Below are 21,376 nucleotides of genomic sequence, written 5' to 3'. Positions count from 1 at the left end.
ATTTTAGTAAGTATCTTAAAAACTTAAATACAAATTAATTTTAAGAAATTGTACAATAGTTGTGGTTGACGATGTCCGAAACGACGTGATAGATATAATTAATTTGACTCGTTCTTTTTTTATATGGTATGAAGTAAATTTTGTTGAATATGTTTGAAAGTACTTTGTGAAATACTTATGTGAGCTTTACATCACTAATTTATTGAAAATTATTGTATTATTTGTAAGTTATTTTTTTATATGTTTGTGTATAAATTTAATTTGTTGTAACTGTTTTTTTTTTTGAGTTTGTTTAATAAAGTCTCCAATAATTAAAAAAAAATCTACTTGTTTTGAATAAGAAGTTTTAAAATAAACTAATTTAAAACAGCTTCATTGTGCTTATTTCTCAGTGTTATCAAAAATTATCTGTTACCACAAAGTTTTCTAACTGATAATCATTAAGTCATTAGAAGAACTCTAGAATATTTAGCATACTCAAATTAACATCCATAGTAGTTAAATTAATTAAATAAATTTGAACAAGGATATAGCATTTGGTAACTTGCAAAAATTGATAAGGCATTTAAAAACGTTAATTCATAAAATGTATACAATAAAATTTATTATCTAATAAGAAAATAATTTTAAGACCAGATAGTCATCTTGTTTTAAAACATCAAGTTAAGTTTTGAAGTGGCTTTAACTTGTTATAAATTATTTAAAAACATTTTAGAAGTTAAAAAACCTTTTTTTTACGTCATTCCTAAATATTTTTTTATATTTTTTTTAAGTAGTTCTGTTTATAAAACAGAAGTCGGCAGCCTTTTACAAGAAAATTTTCAAAAAAAATTGCTTGCGAGCAGCATTGTATAAAAAAAGTCTTACGCTAGTAAAACTCAATCTTGTTAGATTTACACGAATGCTTTTTTTTTTTAAACTGATGCGGGAGAAACACTTCTTCACTCGAATCCTTAGTTGTTTTTTTTATCTATAAAGTATATTAAGCTAAATATTGATATATTTAAAACCTTATTCCTAACAAACCTAATCCAAACAGATTAAAAACAATAAAAAATAAGGTTTTAATGTTAAAAATAAAATTAAAAACTTTTTTTAGATAACTCAGCAAATATGCAAATCAGACTGACTTTTTTAGTTTATTAGCCGCAACGACTACTTTTTTGTTCGCAACAAATCGTAAAAATTTAAAACTAACATTTACCAAATGTAGCAAAATTAGAGACTCTAGTTGCAGTGTAATCTAAAGTTTAAAGTTTCAGTCGGCGGTTTAGATGTGGAAAAGTTTAGTCTTTTGCGTGCCTAAACATATCAATTACATTTAAAGTACAAAAATAACTTGATTTTGCGATTTATTTCGACTAAACTCATGAAATCTTTTCTATGCTATGTAAAACTTAAATTTAAAGTTTACCGTGAATTGTCTTAGCCTTTTTTTTTTGGTCTGCATTTTAAATCGGCACTACAAGGAGTGAGTTTTAAAATTAGGTTCACCAGGTAAGACTTTGATGCTCTCGGTCTGCACTTTTCCTTTTGCCGGCTGAGCTCCACATAAGTTTCGTTCATTTTCAACTCGGGAGCCGGATGGCCCGCAGACCGTTAGCTGACCAACTTTATCTTAAATAGATAATTGATTGTAAACACATTAGCAGGGTTTTCAAAATTACATTGAGATTAACGATATTACAGAAGTTCACGTACCAAAGGTATCTTTTTAAAGAACTTAAAAAGTCTTAAATTCGTCAAAACTTATATGTTAAACTTAGTTATAAAGATAATAATCTTTGCATTTACTTAAATGGGTAACTTAGAACATTAAATATTTTTTTTTTGATTCGTCTGATAATAAGAATACAAAAACTATTTTGTGTATGAATTATTACTTTTTAGGAAAACATAAACAATATCCTTTTAGTTTATTACTGTTTTTCTATCTTCTAAATAATCTGATAAAATATTTCCAAATATGAACATTTGAATGCCTAAGGTATAGATAGGTTAAAACGTCATGTTTTTTTTTTGTTTTACGATTATACCGACAATTACTACACATAGGAATATATTTTTTTGCTTGAGTTTGTCAATTGGATTCTGATGACTTTGATCTAGCCTAGACTGTGGCAAGTTCTATAATATTTTAACTGTATGTCAATATAACAAAAAAAAACTATTACATCTTTTGTTTATGTATATTTACAAAGTTTTTGGTATAATTGGTTTAAAAGAAATAATTTTTTAAGTTATTTACTAAATTACTGTTAAAATACGAAATATAGATATCTTGCTAGTTTTTTAATTATTTTCTTTTTATCAAGAAGTAGTACTAGTAAACAGTCTTGGTGTATAACTTTTGCTCATTTAAGTTCTTTAGGTATGTATGCATTTTAATGAAATGGTACGTTTTTTTTTTCCTGAAACAACAGTTTTACTTTTCTGATGAACGATTAAATTCTCATTCAGTTTTTTGATAACAATGTATAATAAAATATAAGTTAAATTATCGTAGAACTAAGCAATAACCTTAAGCATTGTTACGTCATTTAATTAATCAGTTTTAAAAACTACTAGACAGGTTGAATTTTCATAAACGGTATGATAAATTAAAATAAACTTCTGCTTTAAAGTTGTACAATCACATAAGATCACTGTGTTTTAGATACAGTTTAAATATCTAAAAAAAAAGTTGTAAAAACTTAGTTTTGAAAAACAAATGTCTTTCTATGAACTTCACTTTTTGTAGTTTAGAATCAAAAAACATTGTTTTTTTTTAATAAATTGTTTTGTAGTATAGAACTTAACTGTGCTTACATTTCAAAATATATTGACCATTTTTTATAAAATTTTAACAACATGAACAAGTAAAGTTATTATTTTTTAATAAGATTAGAGTAAGATTAGAGGTTTGTAAATAGCAAATCTAAGTATAAATAAAATTAAAACAAATATTCAGTCTAAAAAAATAAACTTACAAATCAAAAAATATTTTGGTTATTTTTTTATATGCATTGTAAAGTTACGTTTATGCTTTCTTTAATTTTTAGGCTTGATAAAAACTAATAATAAATAAAGCAAACTTAGGAAAAATTTATTAGTAGAAAAATATTAAAAATTTAAATATATAAAATAAAACATTAAGATAATCTTTCTCTAGGAAAACTTGTTAGAAATGTTAAAAAGCTAGGTTATTAAAAGATTAAGATTGTAAGAACCAAGAAGTGTTGGCTACAAGAAATCATATTGTAGAAATGATTAGTTTAAATAAATCTAGTTTAATATATGTGTATAAAATTATAAAGTTATATTAGAAAAGGTTTTATTAGCACAAATGAAAATATTAAAAAACAATAATTTTTGTATAATTAACAATTGTTAGACCAAACGACTTTAATAGAAATAAATTATAAGAAAAATAAATATATAACTATCTATATTTTCTCAAAAAAAAGATAAACTTTTACTTTTACCAGGTTATAAATTCAGAATAATATTAGTTTATCAACTTACAAAAAAATAAAACCTCTGTAGTGTACTAAGAACGAGCTTTATTAGTTTTAAATTTATAACAATCTTATAAAATTTAATACCTGATTTTGGTCTGGTATGAAAAAGAAACTTTTTAACTACTTATATATACTATTTATTGAATACAATTAGATATGCAGGTACCATTCCTACTGAAGGTGTCTCAATCTTATTTTCAGGATTACTAAAAGAACCGGAATAAATAGAACAACCTCTACTGTCTGATTTCAATGTATTTTTATCATAGTCGACAGGTTTTTCATGATATCCTCCTCCCGATAAACGTATTCTTTTAACACTTCGATCACGGAACACATTCGCTTTTCCCTTGCCCACAACAAAAACAAATGACAATTTCTTACATTCACCATCAACACAACAGTAGCTGTTACCTTTTGAAAGCTCTGTTGTTAAAACATTAGATGCCTTACAAGAGCAATTGTTAGTGCGTAAGATGTCTTTTTGACCGAAGCATGCTTTTTTGCACTGTTCTTTATAAGAATTCCAACCGTTTGGATAACCAGACTCCAGTGTTTTTATAATTTTGTCCGACTTAATTCCGTGAAGGTAGAGGGAAGTGTTTTGAATTTTTTTAACCTTGTTTTGACAAACGGGATTAACTCTAAAGATATAGAGAACTCTTGGGGTTTTTCAGAGTTTTTACCATTTAATAAACGCAATATAAACTGGTAGTCCTTATTATTTCCAACAAATATTTTTAGCTTTCTTTTTTATTGTAAACATTACTTAATAAGTACTTCAATGAATTTCATAATTATGATTTTACTTTTTAGAAGCCCTTTAAATCTACAAAATAAGTAAGAATAAAGTGTCAGCTGCTTAACGGCTAATGTTCAGCTTGACTAAGATTATTTTTTTAGACATTTTATCAGAACACAACAATAGATGTTAACTTAAACTTTTTATATTTCATTATTAGGAACTTATTATGTATTTAAAGAAATAAAATTATTTTGAGAAAAGTAGAACACGTTTCTAAAAATAATTACGTAAAACAAACTGGCGTGTTTTCTGAGTTTTGTTATAGTGAACAATATTCAGCTCAATTACTATAAGCTTGTGCATGTGAAAGCGTTTTTTACTTCTTAAATTAAACATACTACTATAGAATTCAGCTTCTTTTACTAATTTTTAAGACTGATTTTTTATAATAGTTGTTGAATTTTAAAAGCTTTAAAAGTATAAAATTTAGAAACTTTTGAATAAAACCAATAAAAAATTTAGGTTCCGTAAACTTTTTATACTGAAATTTGAAACTTTTTGTTTAATTTCTCTGGTTATTTCAAAATATCTATACCAGGAATCAACTGGAATTTAGTAGGGAACGGGTCAAAATTGCACGAAGACAAAAGTGCACGAGGTTAATAAATTTCACGAAAACAAAATTGCACAAAAGTACAAAATTGCACGAAGATAATTTTGCACGAAGACAAATTTGCACCAGGGGTCAATTTTGCACGAGTTACATGTTTGCACGAGAGTAAAAAACAAACTAAAAGATAAATTTAATAAAAAATTAAATAAAATAAAGTTACTGACCGAGGGTTAGGGGTATGGTAACAGTGATAGTGAAAAAAAAATAAAAATAACAAATAAAAATTGGTATAAAAAGAAGTAAAAAAAACTAAATTACTAAAAAATAAAAAAAAAGCTACCAACGAGGGTAAGGGTCAGGGGTAACAGTGATAGTAAAAAAAAAAAAAAAAATGTAAAAATAATAAAATTAGTTATTGACCGAGAGTAAGGATTAGGGATAACAGTGAAAGAAAAAAATCCGTAATAAAATATATATTAAGTTAAAAAAAAATTAAATATACATAATAAAAAATTCAACTCTTGTACAAATATCTCCGTGCAAAATTGTCTGCTCGTGCAAAAGCGTCTTCGTGCAAATGTGACCTTTTGTGCAAATTTTTCTTCGTGCAATTTTATCCCCTCGTGCAAAAGTATTTTCGTGCAACTTTGTGCACTTGTACAATTTTGTCCCCTCGTGTAATTTTGTACGCTCATGCAAATTTGACAGCTATCCCATTTAGTAGTTGCAAGCGTATCGTATTTTTATAATCTGTTAAAAAAAAAAATTATAATACGAAATTGAATGACAAGTTAATTTAAAATAAAATTTGTCTCTTTGGTTACTATGATAAGAGTTTTTTTATCACATTTAAGCTTAACAAAGAATAATCTTCTCCACTAACTTGCATTTATAGTAAGAAAATTAATACTTTAGATTATACAAACACTGAGTAAATCTAATCAACTTCGACACTGCTCCATATAAGAAAAAACACATGTTTTACTTAGAACTAATTTTTCTGATTGTAGTGTATGTTATTTTTTTTAATAAAATAGTACATTTTACATGTGTAGGATATCGATACAGTTACTCACGATTATATTCTTGAATATATGAGTTACGCTGGTACTGCAATTTTAGTTATTGGTCTACTTCTTACAATATCTACATACTTAGGGTTTCGGTTAGTAACTTTTTGAAAACTATTATCTAAATAATAGTAGAGTTTTTTCAATAGTCTTGAATAAAACTTTAAATAAAGGTAGCAATTTTTTTTAATTAAAATATCTAAATAGATAATATTATTTATTAGAACGCTAAGAGCTTTCAAGTCTAAAAAGATTTTAGTTCATTTTTGTGTTGCTCTGTTGGGAATGTATATAACATATGCTTTTGGACTTGCAGCTAGTTTTCCATCAAATCAGAAACAATGTATTGCAGTAAGTTAATCACAAACTTCAAAATTTTTATTTTATTATTTATTGGATAGAAAATAATTGTTTTTCAAAAACGTAACAAGATAGTTTAGATCTGAACTTTTTTGTATATGCTGTTGTTAATTTAATTTTTATCAAAATAAACTTAACATTTATTTTCCATTTACTAAATAAAGCTTACTTAATAAAAATTATTTAATTTTATTTATTCTTAATATGCTACTTTAATAAATTGTCACGGTCTATATAAGTGTCGCGATCAACTAAATTTATGACCATTGATACATTTTTTTAAAGTAAAAATATTTAGCTATTTAGTTATATTAGTGTTAGATCACAAACACTTGTATATATTTTTCTTTTGCTTTTAAGTTTAGTGTAGCTAAATATTTAAAAAATAAGTTTTTTATAACCGCAATAAAAATTAATAGAGCGGCTTCTTTATGCAATACTTTTTAACTGCATCATTTGCATGGATGTTTGTTGAAGTAGTGGATATGTATTTACTTTTTGTCAAAGTTTGGAGCAATGTACAGTCTTATGTAGAAAAAATAGCAGTCGTAGGATGGGGATTTCCTTTTCTGCTAACAAAAGCTACATTGAGTGCACATATTATATTGAAAAACAATTCGCCTAGTACCGAAGAATTTGATTGGAAAATTTATCCTGAGTTTGAATCTTTAACTACTAAGTAAATTTTTTTTTTTTTTTTTCACAAACAAATAAAGCTTAATATTCAAATCATTTTGAATAAACTATTATGATAACAATTTAAGATTTTTGTAGCTTTAGGAATTTAAAACAGCCATATATACAACTGACCTAAAGTGATTAAAAAAAGTTTAATTTCTCTTTAAACTGAACTAATTATTTGTTAAAAGTTTTAGTTTATTTTAAAACTTTCACTTACTATTATTATAAAATTTTAATCAAAGATGGTTGTAGAAACATGTAGATAATAAAGTTACTACTTTAAATAGTCTTCACAAAAGCAACACCAGAAAAAGATTAGAAACTATAAACAAACCTAAATTCTTTTTCTGCTACCAAAAGTCTATAGATAATTAAAAGCTTGGTTTATGTTGTACTGTAGGTGCGGTAAAAGTTTTTAATCGGCGGGACGGATTCGAAAAAAAATTATTCCTTGGCGGGACGGAGCATTTCAAATTAGTAATTTACCGGATCCAGTGTACGAATCCGACCGGGTAATGCCTTTTTAGATGCAGATCCGGTCGGATCCTCATTTGAAAATATTATTCGAATCTGGCCGGATACTAATATTAAAACTAGATCCAGATTTTGCTGGGACCTAATTTAAAAAAATACTTGGATCCGGCCGGATGATAATTTATGGATCCGGTTAATCACTAGTTCGAACTCTATTAATTGACAAAAATTTCTTAAGTATGACATTTTAGCTGTTTATTAAGTATTCAGAATTCTATATCTATTAGAACCCTGGGCCGAACTAATACTAATTTGTAAATACTAATTGATTCGTTTACTAAAAATTACTCGAGCGTAACAGTTTAAGCTAAAGCATACAAATATTTTATTAAGTATTTGGAATCATCTATTTTTAGCAACCCTTAGTTGGAGTATTACATTAATATTTTTTAATTTATTGGAACAATTTTTGTAATATTGATCTTGTTCGGCCGGGTTCAATTGAAATTAAAAAACGTCAGGAGGCCGGTTATTTTCACTCCGCGGGCCGTACGTTGCCCACCACTATTCTTTGCATAGTTAACTAAGTTTTATATTTAGTTAAAAACTTTTATTGTTTATTAATAAATTTGCTTTTAAAGTAGAAAAACGATACTAGTAGTTTTCCAAATTAAAATACGTAGCAATTAAAAATATTTAATTAACTTCAACTAAAAATTTGTTTTAAAATGTTACACTTGGAATGCTTTATATTATATATAACAAACTAATTGTTTGTATTGTTATAAATAAACTCATGAATCAGTATGATTAAACTTTAAACTAAAAAGTTTCTTAAAGTACATATTGTAAGCTTTCTATCTAAACAATATAAAATTGATCAATAACCTATAAATTTGAGTAAAACTTATAAAAGCTAAATCATCTTCTCTATATATAATCTCTATCTCTATATAATATATGAAGTAGAAGTCTCTAATTTAAGAAGGTGACCATAAAATTTTTTGAAAACAAAAAGTTTTAAAGCAAGAGTTATTTATGTATAAGTTATTTTCGCCGTTATCTTAACTATTTCTTCCTCTAAGAAAACCGCTGTATAAAATATGTTTCTGCTTTCTTTATTAATACTTTATTAGTTTTTTTTTTGAAATATGACTTGATACTATGGTATGCTTATAAATTAAGGATGTCCAACGTATGGACTAGATCATACGCTCCAAAAAACCTGTAACGAGACGTAGCTTAAAAACAACTTGTTGTATACAAATGAAAACGAGTTTTTTTAAATACTTAAAGTGTTCTCTTAGTTTGGTTTTGAAAAATATTAGCTAATAATAAATGTTAATTACTTTATGTTATTGATTTTCAAGAGTTTTCTCTTGTTAGTTAATATTTTTATTTACGCAACCTGCATTACTTTTTTTAGCACGCCCGGCCAACAAAATTACTTGTCCAGGAAATCTAGCTCGCTTATTAAAAAGTTACCCTTCATTAACTTTTAGCTTTGTAAATATAACTTAAATTTAAATTTAAAATAAAGTGTTTGCAATATACTTAAAATGTTGACATTTTTCCTGTTCGATTTTGTATCTTGAATTTGGGGTCCACTCAGTTCCAACGCGCGCACACAGTTAGATTCCCGACAGATCAATTCCCGCCCAATAAATTTCACACGTCACTTTTACACAGCATCACTTTTGTACGGAGAGTTATTTTTACATAGCTGTCACTTTTCCACGGGTTATCTATTTTTTTGATTGAACTTTGCACAAAGCTTTCTGTTTGCATGGCATAATTTTTTTACTGATAACATATTTTGCGCCAGTCGTCACTTTTGGACGGCTGACTTTTTGTCAAAATTTTATAAAACTAAGCTGACGAAAATTATTTGAATACATTTATTAAAAAAATTAAACTAAAATTGTATTAAATGTAAATTTTACCTGTTTAAACATTAACTACGTGTTAGTGTAAAACTAAACTTAAATATAAAAAATTTAAATAAGTTATATATAAAGTTAAAATAAAACTAAATATAAATAAAAGTCAGTTCAAAACTTTTTTAAGTAGAGAAAAAAAATAAATTAAACTTATTACTATAAAAGTACGGACGATTCAGGAAACAAAATACTTAATTTAAGTGTTGTTTTTTTTTTGACTATTTTTTCTACTTTTACTTTGATATTCATTGTTTTTATCTTACCAGGTCCGGGTATCCACACTTAATTATAAGCTGTTAATACTGTTTCAAAAAGAGTCTGATAACATTATAACTTTTTAATTCAAGTTAACTGCTGGCAAAAAAAAAAACATATTTCAATTGAAATTCAATCTACAATATTTATACCATATTTTTACTTATTTTTAATTTCAATTTTAAAGATTACTACTTGCTAAAATAGTTCAAAAAATAAATATAACTATAATTAAATAGTTTAAGCCTATCAGTTTTAATGCTTTTTTTTATTATTTTTAAGTATGAACAGTTTAAAACTTACATCAACTTTCTTGTAAAACAGAAAACAAATTAAAAGACACACTAGAACAAGAACCAATAATACATTTTACAACAAATAATTTCTAAGTTGTACGATAGATTACTATATAGATTTTTTGTAAGACATACAGCTATTATGACAAAAATTTATAACATATTTACACACGAATCTTGGTAAAAATTATGATATAAAATAGTAATTTATTTATTTTATTGCTTAAAACTTCTTTTACACACGATACGGGGCAAACAGTTATAAACTAAAATACTTTAAACTACTTTTTAAATATTGGAACACAAGTGACCAGTAATTATACATTAAGTTACACAAGACACACATTTTCAAAAACATTAAATATATTTCGAGCAAATCTCATCAGTAGAGTACAAAGCTAACAAGTAATAAGATTTTACAAACTAATCTCGTAACCAAGTAATCATAAAGTAATCAAGAGATTAATAAAAGACAGAAGCAATTAGTAAAACTAAAAATCAATTAAGTTCACTGACGTTATAATTGATCTATAGTAAAACTAAACATAAATAAAATGAAAACAATCCTTATAAAGTATTACGAAAATAACGAAACACTATAGTCAAAATCTTTTTGCTTACGTAAAACAGGTTTCCTTAACAAAATACAAATGGCTTCTAATTTAATCAAATCGAAAACATTACTACAAGTTTTAATAATTTTAAATCTATTTATATTATAACTGTTTTCACAAGTTGAATCATTTACTAAATATTCTGCAATAGATGAACGTTTAGATGCATTTATAACCTTGACCGGTATACCATCTTTCTTATCTAAAAAGCAAAAATTCTCTACACTTTTTGTACATGCTCTTTTATTATATTCCCTAGATGTCTTGTCGCTAATCCAATATAACTTGCTTTACAACAGCAGCTGTATTGGTAGATTACCGTACTTTTATTTAAGTTTGATACTGGATACTTACCACTTGATGTTAATAGTGGCTTAGAGGTGAAAACAATTCTAGGGTTTGCTGCATAATAAGTATTTCTTATTAATTGTCCTTTTTTTTTCCAACATCTCTGAGCTTTTACTAATGAATGGAACTTTTAAAGTAACTACACATTTTTCTGGTCCTATTGTCTTTATTATGTCTAAATTTTTCGAATGTAAATGAATTGTTTTGTTAACTAACTCTTGTGGGTAACCGTTTTTGTTTAATAGTAACTTGACCTGTTTGATTTCACTTAGAAGTAATTCTGGGGAACAAATTTTGTGTGAACGATGACACAAAGTTCTAATTAGATTTACTTTCCTTTTTAAACTAAAATTTGATTGAAAATTTAAATAACATCCTATAAAAATTTTCTTTCTGTACACCAAAGTTAAAAATATATTTTCTTTTCGTTTAACTTATACGTCCAAATATAAGATAACTAAGGAAAAAAAATATTACTTTTTAGACTAAACTTTACTTTTATGTTAAAATACTAACATGCAATAGTAACTTTAGATTAAGTCTAAAAAAGTTGCAAAGTTTATTAACATACGAGTTCAAGTAATTTTTAATCTGTAATGATAAGTTAAACATTTTATAAAATAAAAAGTACAAAAAGTATTACAGTTATAACTAGCTAAAAACAAATAAAATTACCAAACTGCTGTTTACCTTTACTAAAAAATAATTTATAATTAGAAAAAATTAAAAGACTCTTGACATTTGTACAACTAAACTTAAAAGAATATAATTTAACATTATTATTAAAAACCTTGGTTCGTGCGTGTTTTTGTGCATCTATGTTTTTTATGTCGTATTTTTGACTTTATGCCAAGTCTAAGTCATCTTTAAACTTATTTATATTAAAAAACATAGAAAAATTAAACAAGAAAATATTTTATGATTTTTTTTTCTACTTTTTGTATATTTAACATAAAAATAAATTTTACTAAGCGATAAACATTTCTAAAGTTTATTTTACTTTTTTTTCAATAAATTTAAGTTTTCATAAAATAGAAACTAAAGTTTTAGATTTATTTGATTAATAAAAGGTTAATGAGTTTTAAACTCAACTTAGTTTAATTTATTTTAAATATAGTTTTATATTGACAAAGCTTTTAACTGTGAAAAGTAACGACTTGTATAAAAGTGATGTCATGCAAAAGTGGATACTCGTCCAAAAGTGACGCTTCGTGCAAAAATGAAGCTCGTACGAAAATGACGCCGTGCAATAAAAAAACAAAGACCCATGCAAAAATGTAGAACAACTTGAGTGGGAATCGTCCGGGTGGGATTTGATCGAGTAGGAATTTATCGTGTGGGATTTGACTCGGGTGGGAGATGGTTCGGGTGGGAATTGATCAGGTGGGAATTAATCGGGTGGGAATCGTGCGGGTGGGAATGGAGCGTGGGTGAGAAATGTTAGTATACCCTTGAATTGTATGAAACAAAAATTATTTTAAAATTTCAAAACACTTTATTTATTAACTTAGGCTTTACTTTTATTGTGAAAAATAAAACTTATAAAAAATAAGAAATTAAAGTTAAGTAGAATTGAATAACATTTCTCAAAAAAAAGTATAACCTCAATTAAATATTTTAAGTAAAACAAAACAATAATTTTTGAAATAATTACAGTTTAAGAGTTTGTGCGGATTTTAAAAAACAGTCAAAAATTTTATTTTACTATACAATTAAGTTTGAAATTTTTATTTCACTTTAATACAACTAGTTTTTAAGAATATTTTTATACGATACAGTATAAACTATATTTATTGTAACTTTTAACCAAATAGTTTAGTTTATCAGTTTTATTTATCAACTTAAGTTTATCTATTTTTTTTATTGGCTGGCGTTCTTTAAAGATACCAGTCTCTTTCTATATAAACTAATAACTAGAATAATAACTAACTAATTTTCATTGATTTTTTGAGTTTAAATACTTATCTTTATGCCTTTTATTAATGTACATCAATATCATCAAGCATATAACAATATTTTTGTAAATAATTTAACTAGTACATGCTTAAGCAAGCCCTTTAAATATTATATTAAAGGCTTCTGATAATCTAAAATAATATCTGCAATAAGCCTTTTGTATGTCTTGGAAGATTTTAAATATATTATACTAAACTTATTTAGTATTTATTTAAAACTTGACGTACTACAGTCATTTTTAACAAAATTTACTTTTTAATTTAAATTTAAAACTAAAGTTTGTTATTAAAAAAATAACTTTATTTATAAAGATGTTTCCTTGTTGGTGAAGGTTTTATCTATGCAGTCCTCGTACCACTAGGTACTATATTGCTTGTAAACACTGTCTTGTTCAGTTTAGTTGTTTATAATGTAACTTGCAAACGAATGGCTAATGCAAAAGGAGGACGTTCTTCTTCAAGCTTAAGGAACAGTAGTCGCCATATAAAGGTTAAAATTTTACAACTATTTTAAGCTATAAATAGATATTAAAAATTAAGAATTAAAAATATGCATTTTCATATTAATTAGAAGAGTATATGGGAAATCAAATTCTGATAATTCTAATTCTCATAAAGATATTTAAGGGCCCATACCTCATATAATTACTTTAAACTATTAAAATAAAATCATATTCGAAGGGCCGATGAATAAAGATTACGATGGTGAAAAACATACTCATTCAAATAGATAAATTGTAATTATATAAAATTTATTAATGTTAAAAGTTTTTAACTTTTTTAAATAATAGATTTTAAATACTGAAATTTGAAATATCAGATTTTTAATCGTCGTGCAACCTATTTAATCAAACCATAAAGAAGCTTTATAACTTTTTATTTATTTATTGTTTGCTGGAAACCTTACAACTTTAATTTGACAGGAAATGAAATAGTTTACTACTATAAATTGGTAAGCAGTCAGTTACGATAAAAAACATCTCCTACATATTGATATATCAATAAACTAGACACATTTTTAACACCAAAAGTTTTAAGTGTAGTATGTGTATTAATAGCAAAGCAATTTGTTAAGTATCAGTTACTTTTAGCTGTTTAATGACGTTAATTTTAAGTATATCATTACTATTTGGTACGTCTATCAAGCGTCTACTTTTGCATATTTAAAAAAGGCTCTAATTGCTAACTCTCAAGTTTTTACAAGATTAAATTTTTGATAAATATTTTAAACTATAACAATTTATATATATATATTAGAGCTGTTTACTTAAATTGTAGTAAAAATACTAATAACTACTTTTAGAACTATTAAGATATTTTGCTCTTTTAAAGTTAGAATTTTGATTTGTTTTAAAAAACGGTATTTAGCATTGAGCAGAATTTTTAGAAGTATTTTGGTTTAGTATTGAGGTATGACTTTTAATAATTTGATAAGATTAAGGTAGGTTTTTCAACTAAAGTTTTATTAAGAGTTGTAGATTTTAAGGAAAATATGTTTTAAAATTGTTTAAACCGTTTTCAGAAGATTTTCTGGTTAATAAAACTTGCGTTGAAAAAGTTATAGGCTCAGTTTAATACCGCTGATTTAAAACATATCTCTTACCAGCTAACAGTTTTCACTTTAATATTGTATACATTTTGATCAGTTATTAGCGATTTAATTACTTTATTACTAAACAAACTTAAAGTATCAGTATCTTTTAGCAGACTACTTAGAAGGAAATTAATCATTTTTGATTTTTATAACCTACACTTTTTTTGAACAAACCAAAAAATTTTTACCTTCTTGGTTTTAAAAATATATGCTTTTCTTAAAAGTTGTTTTTACTTATCTTATATAGTTAAATTATTATATACAAAAGTTTAGTTAAAGGTTTTGTAAACAACAAACCAATTTTGTATTATAAAGTTATTGTTTTTTAAAAGTTCAAACTTTCCAATTTTGTTACAAAGTCTAATAAACAAATTCGTTTATATTTTCAAAAGTTGTTAGTATATAGCTCTTAAGAGAACTATGTTACTACAGCATTTATTTTTATTTTAATTAAAAAATAGTATAATTTTTGTTTTCTTAATTTCTGTAGTAGATAATTTTACTTTGTGAAACAGTCTGTCTTTTTAACTATTAAGTCGTAGGTACTAAACAGCGTACCGACGCTTTTAATACTTTAAGGATAATTATGAAACTTTATTCGTCTAAGGTAAACAAATCAATAATTACATGTAGATTAATAATATAACTTTTTAAGTTCTTTGTCACAAAAGACTTGGTTAAAAAAGTTTTTATCAAGACAGGTAAGTTAGCTTTTGATACTGAATGCAGTGGTATCTACCTGAAAGAATAGCTTTAACAATAATAGTTGTTTGCTCTAAAAGTTGTATAAGTGTTGTTTTTTTCCGTTAGTGAACATTTAAATTAAGAAAATGATGTAAAAACCGCAATTTTTGTTATTTAAACTATTTTTTTAATTGACTATAACAAATAGCTAACTAAAAAAAGCTTAGCTAAATTTTTCTTTTAAAAGCAAGGATACCCAAAAAGGGCGATTTAAGTAATTCGGGGACAATACCTAGTAAGGAGGCGAAAGAGAATCTATTTCGAAATTTTGGGCAGGATTAGGTGGCGATAACTAGTAATGCGACAACTAATAATAAATTTACACTAGATATTCTTAGGTTATTTGAAGATAAAGAATAGACTTAAGGTATAATTGACGGAAGATTTAAAACTTACATTGTAACCCTAATGACCTGTCTTAAGGGACTTTATATATATATAGCTAAGTTATTTTTTAAAGAATTAAGTACAAGAGCTTCAGAGTTACAAATAGTTTAATCTTTTCAATGAATTAATTACAGCAATGAGAAACAATAATATGTACAAAACTTGTGCAAAAACCAGCTTATAATCAACATCAACTCAATATAAATTAAATTATTAACCACCAACACAGAAAAATAACAGAAAACTAAAACACAATTTAATAACAATGGGCGATTTTGTTACAACATTATTTGAAACTTACATTGTACATTTTGGGGTTTGTAATGAAAGAGTAGAAAAAAGGTTTCATGCATAATTGATCCGATATTTTAAACTTACGTTAAATATTCTAGCGCTTGTAATGAAAAGGGGCAATTATTTTTTAGTTTTTAGAAAAGTGGTGACTATGAAATTAAGTTTGGGAAACCCTGTTACAAATTGTTTTATGTATATTAAGTAAATTCCTAATACTTATACTTTTCGATTTAGTCTCAAAACCAAATAAACAATGTTACATAAAACATATTAATACCCTTACTTTAAGAAAATTAACCACAAACTTTAATTTCACAGAATTTACTGCTCTCTTATTTGAAAAAACTTATATTACCTGTGTATAAACCTATCAATAAAATCGTAGTGATAAGTATTAAATAAAACGTAAATTTAGTTTGCTTTCGTTGCTTATAAAAAGTTGTATATTTTTTAGTTTAGGTTTAGTTTAAAACTTAACGTTTTTTTTTACAAGTTTAATAATCTAACCAGTTCTTAATTTTTCTAATAAAAACTTTTCTAACTTTACTATTTATCAACGTTGTCAAGCTAACTTTTAAATAAAAGTTGTTCATCTTTTTGATTCGTGTCAAGTTTACTTTTATAAAAATATAATTGGAAAGCTTTGTTATATGCAAAACATTTCTGTGCTAATATTTTGTTTAACGTCTGATTACAATTTACGTGGATTAATATTTTTTGAAAAAAAGGTGTTTAATTATGGACTAACTTTAAACGATTTCAATTAAATAAATACATAGTATAGTAAAGCATATACAGTATATTTTAACAGAATAGTTTAAATGGCAAAATGTGTACTATTCCTATGTAACGTTTTTTTTTTTGCTTTTGTTGAACTATTTTTTCTATATTTATTTATCATAATCATATGTCTAATTTTATCTAATTATTAGAAAATTATTGTTTAATAATACTCTTTTTCCTAGTTAAAGTAACATAACTATAATTAATTACTGACGGCATATGTTTTATAAAACTCAAACATTTCAAAAAAAGGTTTTAATTTTTAACTTTTGTACTATTTGTGTTCGTTCTTTACAACTAATTTTTATTTTACAATTTTATAGTTATGCTTTTCTCATATCTAACATATAAGTTTTTTATTTCAATTTTACTATTTAGTATGGCATCCATATAAGTAATAAAGTTCTAAAGTTGAGCTTATATTTATTCTACCTTAATTACATTTGTAGTTAATACAAAATAAAAAAATAGTTAACTGTTAGAGTTTAAAACTAGAAATTAAGTACTTAATAAATGTTATGTATTATTAGTTTATAAACGTCAAAAAAGACGCTCAAAATATTTGGTCTCAGGACTTGGTACACGAAAAAACATTTTGGTTATCGAGTCTTAACCTCTTGGATACCTCTTAAAGTCTTGTCTAGGATATTTTATTTATTTGTTCCAAACAGCTTGAGTTTTAGAATAAAACTTTTCTTTTAAGCAAATGGTAGAAATTCAATATTTTAGAACGCAGCAAGTTAATAAAAAGGTACTTTTAAATAGTCTTTAAATACAAATCACTTATATATTGATTAATTCCATTATCTCGCCGCTGTACGTTCTTTAAGATAAATTTCTTTTTAACGGTTAAGTTTACTAGTTAAATCTAGCATTTGACAAAATACTCTACAATTTTCTTGAGATAATGCTACTTAATTAGGCAAAATATATAGAAAAATAAGGAGAAGTATTTCAGTTCTTAGTATAAAAATGATAAGCAAGTCAATGAAAAAGTATTTGTACTATGGATTAATACACTTTCGAGCAAAATTTAATAAATATTTTCTACAGGTGTATAACTTTTAAGTACTTCAGGTAATATTAAAACTATTTTTAGTAAAATGATAAATAAATTGTATAACTTAAGTATAACAAGCTTCTTCAGTTGTAACTTTTATATAAACATATTTTAGGCTAAACAGCACGTCATAAATGCGCTTTCAATATTGTTATTAAGTGGTCCAACATGGATAGTTGGTATTTTTATAAATATACAACCATTTCCAGACGGAATCGTCACAAGAGTTCTCTCTTACATATTTGTACTTTTCAACAGCTTGCAGGTTTTTTTGAAAACTTTAATTTTGATAAATGTGATAATTTTTTCATTTTCTAACACTCTCTAAAAATATAAAATTAATATAAAATATTGTAACTCCTTATTCAATCAAAAGTTAAGAATTAAAAAAAAAATTTTTAGTTAGCATGTTTTTATTTTTTATACTCAACGTAATTTGGTTTTTGTTTTGAAATTGGATTGCTATCTTTTCTTTTATTTTACCATTTAAGCTTAGTCTGTTTTTACACTTTACGCACGCTGTATAAAGATAAATTTATCTAAAACTACAGTAATACTAATTACTACCATAATAACAGTGACTTAAACTTCAAATATATACTTTTTAAATACTATTAAGCTTTAAACAAATACAACTTGTTTATATAAAATAGTTCGTATGATGTCTAGAACTTAAAAAGTGACCCTTTCATAATTTTATTTAGTTATACAAACCGTTCAACTTGAACACAATAAATATAAAAGTATTAGATCCAATACTCCAATTAAATTTTAGCTAAAAAACTATATTCTAAATTTATTTAAATTACTCTTAATACAATAAATTAAATGTTTTTACATAGAAGTAATAAAGCAAGAAAATCTAACTTAAGATAACTTACTTGATCAAAAAAGTATTTTAAATAAACTTAATAAACTCTCGCACATTAAGATTTTTAATGTTATGCAACAGTGACGACATGTTCTATTATTGTTAAGGGGTGCGAAAAATTCCCATCACTTAAAAATTTTGTTTTGAGTTAATTTAGGATTCTTTGAATACTACAATTAATATAATTCGTTTATATTAAAAAAAATTGTGTATAAAAAAAAATCTATAACAAAAATTTGATCAAAAAATATTTTATGGAGAAAATAAAAACAACACTAAAATACTAAAGAAGTTTTATGTATACTAAGCATGATTTTTATAACTTTTTAAAACTTAAAAAAGTTAAATTCTTGTTTTTAAATTTTTACTTTGTGTAAACCTTATAGGAAAATTAAATACTTTATTATACAAAGCTACAAAATTGTTGAAACTATCAGTTTGTTTTTTTATCTCGGTAATACAGTGCTTATTCACTTATCCGGACTTCATTTATCTGGACGCTCACTTATCCGGACAGTTTCATTAAAAAATAAAATTTAATTTAAATATTATTTTTGTTTGATAGAGGTATTTAAGCTTTCATGTTGTAAAAATTTTTGAGTGTATTTATAAATTCTGTAATTTAGTTAAATATTGTGATATGTTAATACTACTAAAGTTTACATTTAAGTTTTGTTCAAAACTAAATTAAGGTTTACATATTTTTCATTTTGATTAGTTTGTTTCTGTTTAAAAAAATTAATTTAACTTATGTTTTCTCTTAAACAAAAAATAGTCTTTTTTTTTATTATAAGTAAGGGCAGGTGTAACTACAAATGATGAATTTAATTTGCTTGACCCTCAAAAAACGTATATTGTTGCAGAGGGTTACTAAGTCTGAATATTTTCTACCTTAAATAAAATAATTAAATTAAAATTTATTTTTTAATATTTATAACTGTATTTTATTTTATTCATAATTGTTGTTTATTTTTACTATAACGTTTTTATTATTTATTTTGCGTAGCATAATATACAACAGTTATATTATTTTATGAATAAAGTTAATTTTTGGACTTATCCAGAAAAATGATTATCCGGATATGTTTACAGAAAAACCGTACCTAACATGTCTGGATAAGTAAATAAGCACTGTACTAGCTGTTTTGAAATTTTATGTTTTTAATGTGTAACACATTTTTTATATTTTGAAAGTAAATATTCTCCAAGTTATTGAACAGCATAAAGTTGTTTTGGACAAGGATACAAAGTTATTAAACTGTTTTTAAATCAAAGTTTTAATTGTACATTTTAGATAGCAGCTTTTTTTGTTGGGTCTATGGATATTTATAGTTTTTATTGCAAGGCCAAAAAAAGTTCGGGCGCGGACCTAGACGAAAGGATACGTCTAGCGGCATTACAACCATAACTAAAGCTGCATATGATCCTAATAGCCCCTCTTTAGCTGTCCGTCCTAGAAAACCGGGAGCTCGAGGAAAGTATAGGTTCGAGGTTCAAGGAAGGGGTGCACAAATTAGTGAAAGAAATAATAGAGGAAGTTTTAATAGTAGTATGAGTAGGGACAACAACTCCAGTTCACAATCAACGAACTAGTAATTCATCAGCTTGCTTTTATTTATTTAATATACCAATGAATTTAAATATTTTGTTTCTGTATGACGTTATTGTTTTAACATAGGAAATTTTACTGACTGAAACAACAAAAGCAAGTTTTAATTTATTTTCTCAATTTTATAAATTTTATTGCTGCTAAATTTTTTTTTTGTTTTATATATTCTGTAAAAGTCTTTATTGTTTGTTTATTATGTCTTTTTCTTGCCTTTTAATAGTTTTTAATCAGTTTTTTTTAACTTTTTCTAGAATTTTTCTAGTACTTTAATTAAATAAATAGTTTAATTACACTGCAGTAAATAAACTTACAATATTTTCAAAAAGTTTTATATTTTCTAAGACTTATCCGCTTTAGCTTTTTTGTTCAGTTTTTATCTACATAAAACATTATGGAGTAAAATAAATTAATCAAAAAGTATGCTGTTTTTGTTTTACCTTTTTAAGAGTTGTTTCTACAACACTTACAACCTTCACAATACTTATTGTATTATTATATATATGAAACTATAATATTTATTATCGTATGATAGAACGGTTTTAAGGTCTAAATTAAACATTTATGTCTTAAAAAATAAAACAATTTAATTTAATTAAAGTCTAAAGAAGTGTATTTGTGATTATCTGATTTTTTTATAAGATAAATATGTGTTTTACTGTTCTATCTTTATTGGTACAATCTACTAATACTACTAAAAAATTTCCATACTCTGAATTAAGCAATAGTTTAAAGTGAATAATAAAAATAAATAATTTACTTTATCTAATTATGATCGTAATCAAGTTTGTTATTAGTTTCATATCTTTTTTAGTTGATAGTTTTTTTATCAAATTCATTAATAATTTAATTTAAAATAAGTTTTTATTTAACTTAGATTCTTAATTTTTCAGAAAAAAAATCAATTAATTGATTTTTTTTAATATTAAAAGGTTTGCAAAAACAAAAAAAAAATTTGAACAACTATTAAAACTTTTACTAAAAACATAGGTTGCATATTTTTTGTACTTTAAAGTTATCTAGATATAAACTGAAACTATGAAAATTTTTGAAATGCTTAAAGTAGAACAAGTTAGTAATTTTTAGGCTTTTAAAAATATTTATCTCATTAAGAGATATAATATGAAAGCTTTTACAGTAATAAGTTTTATATATGACACTCTTATCAGTTGTACATATACTTCTT

General features: G+C 24.9%; 1 protein-coding gene across 1 annotated transcript; it reads left to right on the top strand.

The window, feature by feature from the left end:
- The first annotated feature begins 3,656 nt into the window (after positions 1 to 3,656).
- On the top strand, positions 3,657 to 20,139 carry LOC145843256 (adhesion G-protein coupled receptor G2-like). Its single transcript, XM_082950719.1, has 7 exons — positions 3,657 to 3,662; positions 5,914 to 6,023; positions 6,153 to 6,279; positions 6,708 to 6,967; positions 13,164 to 13,341; positions 17,829 to 17,978; positions 20,029 to 20,139. Exons 1-7 carry the CDS (start codon positions 3,657 to 3,659, stop codon positions 20,137 to 20,139), a joined length of 942 nt encoding a protein of 313 aa, XP_082806845.1.
- Positions 20,140 to 21,376: the final 1,237 nt, after the last annotated feature.

This window comes from Thalia democratica, chromosome 8, assembly GCF_965202585.1.
Source record: "Thalia democratica chromosome 8, ktThaDemo2.hap1.1, whole genome shotgun sequence".
In the NCBI taxonomy this organism is placed as follows: domain Eukaryota; kingdom Metazoa; phylum Chordata; class Thaliacea; order Salpida; family Salpidae; genus Thalia; species Thalia democratica.
This window is presented reverse-complemented; position numbering and strand designations above follow the sequence as displayed.

Bases quoted from the DNA above. Each gene is read 5' to 3' on its own strand.
- LOC145843256 (XM_082950719.1), top strand. The intron at 6,280-6,707 runs GTAAGTTAATCA...AAAAATTAATAG, and splicing joins ATCAGAAACAATGTATTGCA to AGCGGCTTCTTTATGCAATA. The intron at 17,979-20,028 runs GTTTTTTTGAAA...GCCCCTCTTTAG, and splicing joins TACTTTTCAACAGCTTGCAG to CTGTCCGTCCTAGAAAACCG.